General features: G+C 32.8%; 1 protein-coding gene across 8 annotated transcripts in view; it reads right to left on the reverse strand.

Moving 5' to 3' along the window:
• Nucleotides 1-2,202: 2,202 nt before the first annotated feature.
• LOC131800417 (serine/threonine-protein kinase mig-15-like) overlaps nucleotides 2,203-12,982 on the reverse strand; it is a 151,191-nt gene continuing 140,411 nt past the window's right edge. For 6 of the 8 annotated variants that reach the window (XM_059131896.1, XM_059131897.1, XM_059131899.1 and 3 more), the window contains 7 exons: nucleotides 10,292-10,777; nucleotides 10,069-10,224; nucleotides 9,836-10,003; nucleotides 9,618-9,767; nucleotides 7,923-8,057; nucleotides 7,732-7,806; nucleotides 2,203-7,666 (listed from right to left, as the gene is read on the reverse strand). In XM_059131896.1, the coding sequence (XP_058987879.1) occupies nucleotides 7,493-7,666; nucleotides 7,732-7,806; nucleotides 7,923-8,057; nucleotides 9,618-9,767; nucleotides 9,836-10,003; nucleotides 10,069-10,224; nucleotides 10,292-10,777 (1,344 nt within the window). In that variant the 3' untranslated portion in view covers nucleotides 2,203-7,492. The remainder of the gene's footprint in view (nucleotides 7,667-7,731; nucleotides 7,807-7,922; nucleotides 8,058-9,617; nucleotides 9,768-9,835; nucleotides 10,004-10,068; nucleotides 10,225-10,291; nucleotides 10,778-12,982) is intronic. The other 2 variants (XM_059131900.1, XM_059131902.1) reach the window with 1 other exon arrangement.

The raw sequence follows: 12,982 nt of genomic DNA on the forward strand, positions 1-12,982 counted from the left end.
CAAACAGGTAGACCTCTATACTTGCAATTTTTTCAAAGTTGACCTACCTTCTCTTCATTGTACCATGCTTCTACCATGGGAAATAACATGGTAAAGAATACAAGTAGATACATCCATGGTACAAAAAAGGTAAGGTAGAGCTACCAGCTAATTGCATTTTTTTCTAAGTGTGCCCGACTTCTGCCAATTTTGGGTATGTATTTATTGTTTTAAGATATGAAAACAAAATATTTTCAAAACCAAAGATAGGAAGACACGTACATTGAGGCTCGTGCAATAAAGCTATTAACCTGTTTAACCATGAAATTGAAAGATTATACTTTTTGAGAGAATTCATAAAAATGAGGAAAAATATATAAAAAAATTAAGACAACTTATTGTATATAATTTTGAATGAGTCTGACAGAAAGCCTTGGGACTGTATTTCTGTAGTTTTACGAAGCTATTCTACCTCCTTATTGTGCTATGGTTTAGATCATATTTTTGAAATTCCAGGCATTTTATTAATTTTTCCTACTGTTTACTTGTTGCATGCAAATTTGACAGGAAGCGGGTATAGCCTCTGAAGTTTTACTAAGCTGTTCAATCTCCTTATTGTACCATGGATGCATCAACGCTTGAGAACATTGATATGTCAAAAATGTTTAAATGTTTCTTCAAAATAATATGTTTTCCTCGTCGACGCCCATCGTAGGTTGTTATGATATGCATTTTTAACAATTTTTATAAATGTCAATAATTATATATAAATCATTTGATACGGCCAAAACGTGTCTCATCGAAATAATGGTTTTAGACCCTAGGTCTCTTTGGAACAAATCCGTTTCAGGACATTTGGAGTCGATCTAGCGATGTCCGTCTGTCTGTCTGGCTAGTGCACACGATAACTTTCGAAGGAAGTATCCGATTTGGTCCAAACTTGGTACATCGTAATATTATCGTTAAACTTAGGCCGAGTTTGGAGATGGGCAAATGGTCGAAATTTCTAAATAAAACTGCACAGAAAGAGATTATTCGATTTTGCTACAACTTTGCAAATCCTAATATTTACATCAGTTCTCGGTCAGGTGCGAAAATGTACAAAATCAATCAAGTACCTCTCCCACAAAGGGTCAAAATGTTGAATAAAATGTAATGAAAGTGTGCGATCTTCAAACTACACACATCACAATATCTTAATTAACCCAAGGTCTGGCGTCAAGATGGAATATATCGGTCCACTCCTTTTGGAACCTCCCCCACAAAGGGTCACAATTTGTGAATTTCTATGAAGCTCACATAACGCGAAATTAATATCCGATTTCATTTAGACTTGGCACATCTCCATATTTCTATCAACACAATATGTGTCATAAAGATGGTAGGACTATTCCTTTTGGTTCATCCCCCACAAAGGGTTAAAATTTTGAATAAACAAAACGAAATAAGCATAAGGTTCTCTTCATATTTCACACATCCCATTATTTCTATTAGCCCAAGGTCTGGTGTGAAAATGAGATATATCGGTCCACTCCTTCTGGTACCTCCCCCAAAAGGGTCAAGATTTTGAAAATCATAACGCTCAAAGAAAGCAAAATAACCATTCAAATCCATACATCTCCTCAAATTTCACACATCCAAATATTTTTGCTAATGCAAGATCTGTTGTGAAGATGATATCTGCTAAACCCTTCTGGTACCACACCCACAAAGGGTAACAATTTCCAATATTTATATATGTCATAACTGCGAAACAAGTTGGTGATTCTTTACAACTTGCTATATCTAAATATTTTGCTTAACAAGAAATCTGATATGAATATGTATTTTATCGAAATTTATGATTTCGCACAAAATTGGATATAAATGTTCGATTTCCAAAAATTTACACATATCTCATATAAAGTGAAGAAAGTAGTCGATATAGTCCAAATCTGTCACGTTTTAATATTTATATCAGTCTTAGGTAAGCTACGTATTGGTCAATATTGGCCAACTGCTTTGGAACCTCTCCGATAAAGAGTCAACAGTTTGAATAATCATAAGTCAATGCTGGGGGTATACATCTGTCGGCAAAACCGACTAATACCATATTACTTGTGTTTTATATTTTAATATTCTACCAAATTGTGAAGGATATTCAAAGTTCGGCCCGATTTTTTAATTGTCTGTGTATCAACCTTAGAATATTTGTGAAAAAAAAGAAAACAACAACGAAAAATATTCCGATATATAAATTGTATTTTTATTTACTTCAAAATGTAATTATTCATTTTTTGTGTGTTCATATTGTTATTATATTTACGTTTTAATTATTATTTATTTCTTTTTATTAATATATAATCTTGTTTATCTTTGTGTTAATTATTTATATAAGTTATATGTTTCAATTTACGTTTCTCTTATATAAATGTTTATAATTGTTTGTTTGTGGTTGTTGTTTGGGTTTCTTGATGTTTTTATTTTTTTTTGTGGGGCTTATGTATTAAAATTTATATGAATTATGTTTCATTTTTAATTGTAATTCAATGCGCGTCGTTACTAATCAAATTTTTGTTTTAGTTTAAATGTTGATTGATTTTTTGCGAAAGGTGAAAGACTTTTTATTAAATAAACAAAACATATATGTATTTCTTTTTTTTTTTAAATAGCTATCACTTAAGTTTTTACAAATGGCGTTATTATTTTCCTTTTTTGAATATTTTTAAGTTTGGTTAGTTAATAAAATAAGCAAAAACAAATATAAATATGTATATAAAAGGAGGGACATACAAAACATTAAACTTAAATTTAAACAAGAATTAAAGTGGACACAGATGGTGTTAATGCAATAGAATGAGGAGGGATGAATAAAGGAAAAAGAGGCAAATATTGTTAATGGAAGTGTGGAAACTCTACAAAAACCATTTAAGTTTTATACAGAAGAAATTCATTTTGAAAAGTAAATAAAATATGTAAATGTCATGTTGAAGTTTTTTTTTTTTAAATTGTTGATAACGTTAATAATGTTCTTTATAATAATATAATAATAATAATGATACAAAAATAACTTAATGTTTTTTAGCTAAGTTTTATGATATATTTTTTTTTAAACAAATTGTTTTTTATATACGATTTAATTTCTTTCATATAACTAAAAAATTAAATGCTTTTTGTGTATTGTATTTTTTTGAAGGAAATTTAAAATATATAGTGATATACTGAAGTATAAAATGTTTTATATATATTTTGTTTTTGTATAAAATACAAAAGAAGAAAAACTAAAATTCCCAACTAAAGTTGCACTTTAAAAGAAAGAAATTGTTTTTTTAGATCATGTAAATGTTAGTAAAACAAGGAGTACAAATGCCCGAAACATTTTCGCTTTTCTACAGACGAATATGTTTGCATATAAGAATAAAATATCTGGTGTATAAGTGATTTTTGTTTTCTCTTTTTGTTTTCAATTTATTTGCAATGATTATTTATATCTAAGCAGTGAGCGTGAATTATGTTTCCTTAATGCATTGTAAAAATGTATAAGAAAAAAAGTGAAAGATTCGTTTGTTTGTTTGTTTTGCATTTATGTATGATACATGTGTTTTTGTTTTCGGTGAAAAAGTATTTCATTTTAGTTTTTTTTTCGTTTTATAGGATCATTCTTTTTCTTCACATTTATTGACACTTTCTGCTTAAAAAGTTTTGATAGTAGTTTTTTTTACAATGATTAGTCGTCTCATGTGCTACCTAGCATTAGGTATTTGAAGAGAGATGCTTAGATTCTTAGGAAAGATAAAGAAAAATATCAAGTGGCTGATGTCTCTTGCATGTAAGTTACATTATGTATGCTTGTCTAAGCTCTCAAGTATTATAAGGTAATCCAGAGCCGACGAGGATAAGGCCAGGGCTTCAAATTCTGTGCTACGAAACTGTAATTTAAACTTTATGTTAACAATTCTGGTTTAACAAAATTACAATGATATGAATATATCATTGTAATTTTGTCGTAAATTTGTTAAAAAAAAATAATCCTACAGGTCCTTTCGGATAATTTAAAAGTGTTCATACACATATGTAATGTTCTAATAAGTTTATGTTAACCATGGCACAATAAGGAGGTAGAACAGCTTTGTAAAATTACAGAAATACAGCCCCGAGGCTATGCCCGCTTCTTATCAGAATTACTCAAAATTATGCGCAACAAGTTGTTTTAATTTATTTCATATTTTTTTTTCTCATTTTTTAAGTGAGTTAAAAAGCGCGAAAAATGAATGAGATGTCTGGTTGTTCTTTCAAAAATGTTCTCCAAACTGTTCAATCTTTCAGTTCTGTGGCAAAACTGGTTAATATCTGCAATGCGCGTTTCTTTAATAATTGATTTTAAAAATATTTTGTTTGTATTTTCAAAACAATGAATACATGTACAAAATTGGCAGAAGTTGGGCACACTTAGAAAAAAATTACAGCTGCTAGCTCTACCTTACCTGTTTATTGTACCATAATTTTAACGACTGATTTCACGGTAGAATACAGGCAACAGCAAGTGTTACCCACAGAAATTTGTTTTTCTACGTAATACCGAGGTATATGCCCAAATATGTAAACAAAACAAATAATTTTCAATAAATTATTATAATTTCAACAAGTAAAAAAGCAACCAAGTTCGACCGGTCCGAACTTTTAATACACTCCACCATTTGCAAGGAACTTACAAAAAAATTAAAACTATTACTTAATTGAAAACCATTATATGGGGACTATACGAACTTCTAATACGACATTTGAAACAGTTCCAGTGAATAATGTCGCTAAAATCATTGAAATATTGAATATCGGGAGGTACCGTTATATGAGGGATAAACGTGAACCTGCACACGACTTTTTTTTGTCATAGGCTGTAGTACTCATTGCGAGCTTTAAATACGAAATTTGATAAAAATTCCGGTGAATAATGTCGCAAAAATCATGAAAATACCGAGTACTGGGAGGTACCGTCATATGGGGGCTATACGTAGACGTGGACCTGCATACAAAATTTTTTTACATAGGTTGTAGTACCCATTAGGATCTTCCAATACGAAATTTGAAACAATTCCGGTGAATAATGTTGCTGTAATCATCAAAATACCGAATATCGGGAGCTACCGTTATATGGGGGCTATACGAAGACGTGGACCTGCATACAAAAATGTATGCCATAGGCTGTAGTATCCATTACAAACTTCAAATACGAAATTTGAAACGATTCCGGTAAATAATGTTGCTGAAATCATCAAAATACCGACTATCGGGAGGTATCGTTATATGGGGACTATACGAAAATGTGGACCGACATATCCCATTTATGAACTTAACCTGCCTACTGGTAAACTATGCATGTATGCAACATTTTAGTCCTTTATCTCAATTCGCTCGAAAGATAGCTTGATTACAACAGACGACAGACAGACGGACATCGCTAGATCGTTTTAGAATTTTACGCTGATCCAGAATAAATATATTTTGTAGGGACTATTATGAGTACTTCAAGGAGTTACAAACGGAATGACAAAGCTAATATACCCTCTATAGAATGGTGGAGGGTATAAAAATGTTGATGTTTGGAATTTGGATTATTAAATTGAAAATGCAGTTCTTTTAGTTCTAAAATGTTTGATTTTAATGCTTTCATATCATTCCTGTGAATGTATAGTTTTTAGTTGTAGGTCCAAATCTTTCAAAACTTCAAGCAATCGCTGGGAAATTGTGGAAAAGGCAACATCCCCTTTGAAATTGAAACCAAACTGCATATATACATAAAGTTTTCTACATTTTTCAGATTTATAAAACATAAAATACCCGACTTCCTTCCTTAACCGCGAAACATTTGCCGTTGGCATTTTTTTTATTTTTAGCTAACATTGTGTTCACATTGAACTGCAGTAAAATTTTATATAAAAAAGTGTATACCTATGGAAAAAAAGTGTACCTAGAAATGGAATTAAACCACAAAACGTCAATTCGGATTTGACACTAGTATTACTATAGAGTCAAATCACCTGCAATAATTATACCATGGACTAATTTAAAAGCTCACACACGAAACTCTAACATATCTGAATTTTCAAATTCTATAATTGTAGGGAAAACATAACTGAAACGAGCAGGTTAAAAACTTTCTGGTCCGCTGTTGTGTGTCATTACACTGAAAAACTCGATGTCTTTTGAATTAAAAGCGGGATAACGCCTTTTTTTCACGCTTCGGGATAAACAAAAGATTTATGACCACCGCTCTTTAAAATGGGCCAGATATGTTGTAAGGAAATTTTTATTCAGTCGGATATTAAGTTTTCATAGAACTTTCAAGGTTTATAAAACGATTTTTTACTTGCTCTAAAAAAACTTTTAAATGGAAAGTATGTGGACAAATCTTTTGGAATGGAGAACCTGGCCATTGGAGGATCCAAAACCAAATCGGTACCAGATTATCTGATCTCCATGATGCGACTAGACAAATACAATCTTTTTAAAGTAGTTGAAAAGAAGAACAGACATATTTAACCTATCTTTCTTCAAACACATGCATCGGAAGTGTCACTAATCAAAGTATTTTACATTTAACAATCAAATCTTTTCAATTATTGCTTTTTTGTTTCACTTTTGTTTAGGCTGTTGATGTGGCGCATAGTACAGTACATTTCCAAGTTGAATTTCAGTTCATCTAATTAATACATGAAGGGCGGGGCGTTTGATTTCTTATTATGTTTTTTTTTTTTTTTTTTTAATTTATTTGTTTATATTTAATATAGTTTTATAAACCTGATTTAAATCTGGGGTATATACTCTTCTCTTCTTTTTTCAATAATATTATTGTAAAAACTTGTTTAATTTTCATATTTATATATACTTCCACGAACCATTGAACCTTTGCACTGTTTTTTATGCTATTCAAATTCATGTAGGTTAGCGTTCTTTGAAAAATGTGCATCGGCACTTTCGTTTCGTTTTTTTTTCTTTATATCTTCCATTTTTTTCATTATATATATCAATATAAATTGTTGATTTTCTTTTCTGTTTTTCGTTTTTCAACTTAAGACTAAGTTTTAATTATTTTCTTTCAATAAAAATTAATAATGATATAAAATAAATGATTTTCTCAATACTCAAAATCATTATAATCCACATTTCGACAGGGTTATACATTTGTTTTTTTTTTCTCCCATTAAAAATAGTAATAATAATTGTAATAAAGAAGAAAATACACACAAAAAAATACTCATTCATTCCCTACAACATGATCGTATCATTATTCTGTTTTTTTTTTTTACTTTTGTTCAGTTCTCTAATTTGTTCCATAAGAAGCGGGGTTGGTTTTCATGTAGAAGTGTAGTAACAATTCGAAATAACAGTGATACTACAAGTGGGGTACAAATCAAACGACCGACCGACAGACAGACGTCAAATGGTAATAATAGGTAGTTGGATGTTTTACTGCCTAATGAAGCTATTGTTATTGTTGTTGTTTTTTCATAGTTTGATCTATGGACCATATTTGTTACCAATTCGCCATGCCTGGTTTGTTGAGAGTCATGAAGTAGATTTGACACGATGAAGCACCTTTGGCACTGCTGAAGAATACTTTGTCATTGCGTTCGCACAAAAACTTCAAACGTTGCGCTTTTTTATGCATGAAGACACCATCCAAGTGACCCGTTTCAACCGAGCGTATCTATAGGCGAATTTAAAATCAGAGTGAATTATAGAAATCCTTAAAATGCAAACGTTTAATTTTACCTCTATTGCTTTATTGCCCCAGCCCATAATTTGTCCAGTTCCAATGTATGCCACTGATGTAGGCATCTCACCCCACTGTAAATAGGAACATTAGAAAAAAAATCATTAAAAAAATATAAAATCTTGATAAATAGTTTTAAATTCAAATCTGAAAAAGTAGCGATGCCGAATTTTGTAATTTTATTCCTTACCTGTAGCACAATATTTTTGGACACACGTCCTACTGTATTCACATAAACACCTTCGTTATCGTAGCATAATAATAACTGCATACCATTTGAATTTGGAAGAGCTACAATACAATGAGGAATGATTGCACCCTGAGTCTGAAAAAAGAAGAGAACAAACAGTTATAAAAATTTTATGAAGGACAATTTAACAAGAAAACCAGTAAAGAAAGTCTTAAAGTCGGGCGGACCGACTTTATGATACCCTACACCACTTTGCTAATTTAGTGGAGCTCCGCGTAACAATTTAACGTTTTAATGGGAGAACGCTTGTAAACAATATAATAAGCTGTCACTGGAATAATTCTAAAAACTGCCGGACGAGTGGCTTTGAAATGATAGTAGTCTGAAGTTGGTTGCAGTTTTTTTCATCTCACCCCATATATCATCTACACAACAGATCTTGCGCTAGCAAAAATATTTGGATGTGTGAAACTTGAAGAGAGTTGGATGCTTATTTCTCTTTCTTTGAGCGTTTTGTTTTTCAAAATCTTGAATCCTATGTGGGGGAGTTATCAGAAGAAATGGTGCGATCTCTACCATAACACATCTTGCGTTAATGGAAATATTGATATGTATCAAGTCTGAATGGAATCGGAGGTTTCTTTCGCGTTTTTGTGGGGGAGGCACTTGACACACCAGACCTTGGGTTAATAAAAATATGTGTGTAATTGGAAGAGAACCGGATGCTTATGTCGGATTTTATGATCGTTTTGTTTTTCAAAATCTCTAAAACTCTATGTGGGGGAGTTATCAGAAGAAATGGTGCGATATCTACAATCTTTATAACAGATCTTGCGTTGATGGTTATATTGAGATGTTTTTATGTGCTTCATGGGTATTCAGTAGGAGTAGAGCGATATATCCAATCTTCACAGCAGATATTGTGTTAGAAGAAATAATAGGATGTGTGAAATAAGAAGAGAATCGGATGTTAATTTCGCATTTTATGGGCTTCATGGATATTCAAAATTTTGACCCTTTGTGGGGGACGTACCAGAAGGAGTCGGCCGATATATCCAATCTTCACATGAGACCTTTGGTTAATAAAATAAATATTGCGTTGTGTGGAATTTGAAGACAATCGGTCTCTTACATCACATTTTATAAGAGCTATAATTATTCACGATTTTGACCCTTTGTGGGGGAGGTACTTGATTTTCGCACCTGTTCTAGCACAGATGCAAATATAAGGATATTCAAAGTTGGAGTAAAATCGGATTATCCTTTCTCTTTCTGAGCAGTAAACTATTTTATTTTTGAAAATTGCGACCTTTTTTGGGAGAGGTACCAGAAGGAGTTGACCGATATTCCCATCTCCGAACTCGATCTAAGTTTGATAATGATATTACGATGTACCACCAAATCGGATATACAGCCAGCCAGACAGACTGGCGGACGGACATCGACTCCAAATGTCCTGAAACGGATTTGGTCCAGGATCTAAAACTGTTATTTCGATGAGGCACGTTTTGGCCGTATCAAATGATATATACCCCCCTCTAGCATATAGCTGAGGGTATAATAAAATGACAATGAAGTAAATATAGGTTTAGTTTTATGATATGATGCTAGCCGAATAATAGAAACACTTTCTATGTTTTCAGCAAAAGAATGGGTATTTCTTGGAAGCATTACCATTAAAACTACTCTACTTACATGCTTAGGAAGATAAATATCGTATACTTCAGCTGAATCCAAATCAACTGCATGAAAGCCCTCAGCTGAGCCATAGATAACCTTCAGTCTAGATTGATCTTCAATGGTAAGATCAACTAACAAGGGACGATGTTCCAATTCACCGAAATTCTGAAAATGAATTATGGTAAGAAGTAGGTAATTTTTGATTATGGAATTTAACGGAAAGGAAGCCATACCTTAAATGCCATAAATTTATGATATGGTTTGGGAGCCCAGGCATAAATTTCTATTGAGTCTTTTAATGCAATCACTAGGAACTTAATCCTTTCGTATTTAACAATTTTAAAATGTACAGCACCTTGTAGATCGCCAACGTTTATCCAACCATTGCGTCGTTCAACTTGCTGCGGGGAAAGAATGAAGGCATTAATGTGAGGTCGACAGCAATTTGAGAAGAAATTCAACTTACATCAGATAAACCATCGGTTCTTAAGATTTTCGATTTGAGCCAGGATAGGTAATAGACACGAACACGATTCTTTTTACCCGATATGGTTACCAAGATATTTTGACCTTCTAATACCTCCATCTGTTGGAAACGACGACGTGATATCAGTTGGTAAACCTAAAAATGAACAATTGAATTAGATTAGAAATTTTAAGAGATACTTCGCGGCGCTGTAATCACATACCTTGCCTTGACCGGAACGATCCAATAACATTAAACCATTTTCAGTACCTATCAATAGATTTACACCCCACAGGGCGGCACACAATATTTCCGAGTTGAAACGTTTCTTGTATTTGCGTATCTCGGGCGTATCACTGGATGCCTCGTGCGATGTGGGTGTAACATTGACATTCACATGTGATTCACGTCTCGATGGTCCCGAGCCGCCAGCACCAAAACCAAATGTAAGAAAACTACGCTGTTTCTGTTGTAGGGCATAGGGAGGAACGGGCAAAGCGGCCGCCGATGCATTGGAAGAAGAAGCAGATTTGTGCAACAAATTAGTAATGCTACTGGAAGAGCGAGTTTTGCTAATCGAATTTTTGGGACTGTTTTGACGCGATGAAGACGAATGCAACGAAATCGTCGATTGAGGTGAGTTATTCGAACCACCAATAAACGATTTCGAGGGTGTGGAATGCACGGATGAGTTGATGGCCGCCTGATACTGTTGGAGAGTTAACGAAGAAAGAAAAAAAAACATATATTAGTTAGTTTTTTTATTTACGTACATACATATGTATATTTTATACAAATTTTACAAATATTTAAAGAATAAATCTTTTTTTTTTTTAGATTTCATAGAGCGGAAGAGTAGTATTATATAGTAGAACATGCCCATTGCCTTAGTACTATAAACTACACTTAGTTTAATTATTATTATTATGATGATGATGAAGATCATTATTACAGCACACTAGACTTGAAGGTTTAAATTTAAAATATTGGAATTAAACTTCATGTTAGTGAGATTTTAATTATAGGGAGTAAATACAAAAAAAAGAGGTCGAAACATTTACAATATTATGCATAGGATGATGTGACAATATTCTCTTCTTTTTTGTGTGTCAATACAAAATAAATATTAATAATAGAAATAAAATAAAAAAAATGTGATTAGTCTTTCCCAGACGCCATGAAAACATAAAAAAGATGAAACCGAAACTTGATAATAATTGAATATGTGAATTTGCTTGATATGTGTGTATGTATGCTGTTTTATAGTTTTTTATAGTATGTTTGTTGAGTTTTATAGTTTTTCTAAGAAAATTACTAAACAAAAATGTAGAAAAGATAATTGAAATATATATGAAAATACATTTCATTTTGTTGTAAATATTTCATGTGTGATTTAACCAGGTGATTACAAATGCATGTAAATTACATCTAGTTGCATATGAAAAAAATATACATATACAGGGTGAGATGAAAAAACTGCAAGCAACTTAGACTGCTGTCATTTCTAAGTCACTCGTCCGACAGCTGTTGAAATTATTCCAGTGACAGCTCGGTATATTGTTTACAAGCCTACAAAAGCATTTTGGTGAAAATTTTCCAGAAAAAAAGTTATTCGTGGTGGAATTCAAGCGTGATAATGTGATTTCCTTATATTTGCTACTCCAGCATTTAAATGAGAATAAATCTTTTGTGTCTCGTACCATCGCTCGTTACTACTACGTGATACTGGTAGCGTAGCGTGGACGAATGTCAGGAAGTAGACGGAAGAAAACAGCAACATCAGCAGAAATGGTTCAAAAAGTAAAGAAGCGTCTTGGTCGAAACCCTCGTCGCAGTGGCCGAAAAATGGCTCGTGAGCTGAACATATCGCAATATTCCATTCGGCAAATATTGAAAAATGAGCATCGGGGTGAAGCCATTGAAAATCCAAAAAGAAAGAAAATAGACTCAAAACAGCTAAAGAGTTGCTTCGCATGGCCGAAATTGGTGAATTGCCTAATTTTGTTTTCTCCGATGAGATAGCATTCGTTGTCCAGCAGTTTGTAAACAAACAAAATGATCGTGTTTACTAGCCAAAGAGGTCGGTTGGCCAAATTCCAAAAGAACCCAGCACGCGCCACCCAAGAATGGTTACAGAATGCGGTTCCTCGCTTCATTTCCAGCGCACAATGGCCAGCAAAATCTACGGATACTATTGTGTCTGGAGTATTTTGGAAAGCGAGATTGGCACTAAAAATAACCAAGTGTCGATCACCTCAAGTGGGGCAGCGTGTGACGGTTTCTTTGGCCGTTTGAAGGCCATAATTCGTGCCGAATTCGAGCAAATCTAAACCTTTTCAAGAATTTGACGATATTTCCGACATTTTTTGCTTTCATTCAATAAAATTAAAATAATGAAAAAATTATGGCGTTTGACTTTGTTGCAGTTTTTTTTCTCTTCGATTTTTTTATGAAGTCGAGGTTCATTTCTAGGTATTTTAAATTGCATGTGTAATCACAGGGCAAATTGACAGTTGATATAGGAGTGAATGTGTGTATGGTTGTTCTGAAAACGTTTTGGGGATTTCTATTTTGATATTTGTTAAGTATGTATTTAACTGATTAATTATGTATGTATGCAAACGTGTGTGCATAATAATACTTTTTTTGCATGTCTATTTTTTATACCCTCTACCAGACATAGTATGGAGGATATATTAAGTTCGCCATTCCATTTCCAACTCACCGAAATAATAATTTTAGTCATAGCAAAGTATATATATATTCTTGATCACCGTAAAATCCTAAGACGATTTAGACCTGTCCGTCCGTCCGTTTGTTGCAATCACGCTAGAATCAAAACGAATAAAGATAGGAAGCTACAATTTTGCACAGATCAGACTTTTGTTTGTAGGAAGGTCGAATTCGAAGATGC

Source organism: Musca domestica, unplaced genomic scaffold (genome assembly GCF_030504385.1).
Source record: "Musca domestica strain aabys unplaced genomic scaffold, Musca_domestica.polishedcontigs.V.1.1 9, whole genome shotgun sequence".
NCBI classification, from domain to species: domain Eukaryota; kingdom Metazoa; phylum Arthropoda; class Insecta; order Diptera; family Muscidae; genus Musca; species Musca domestica.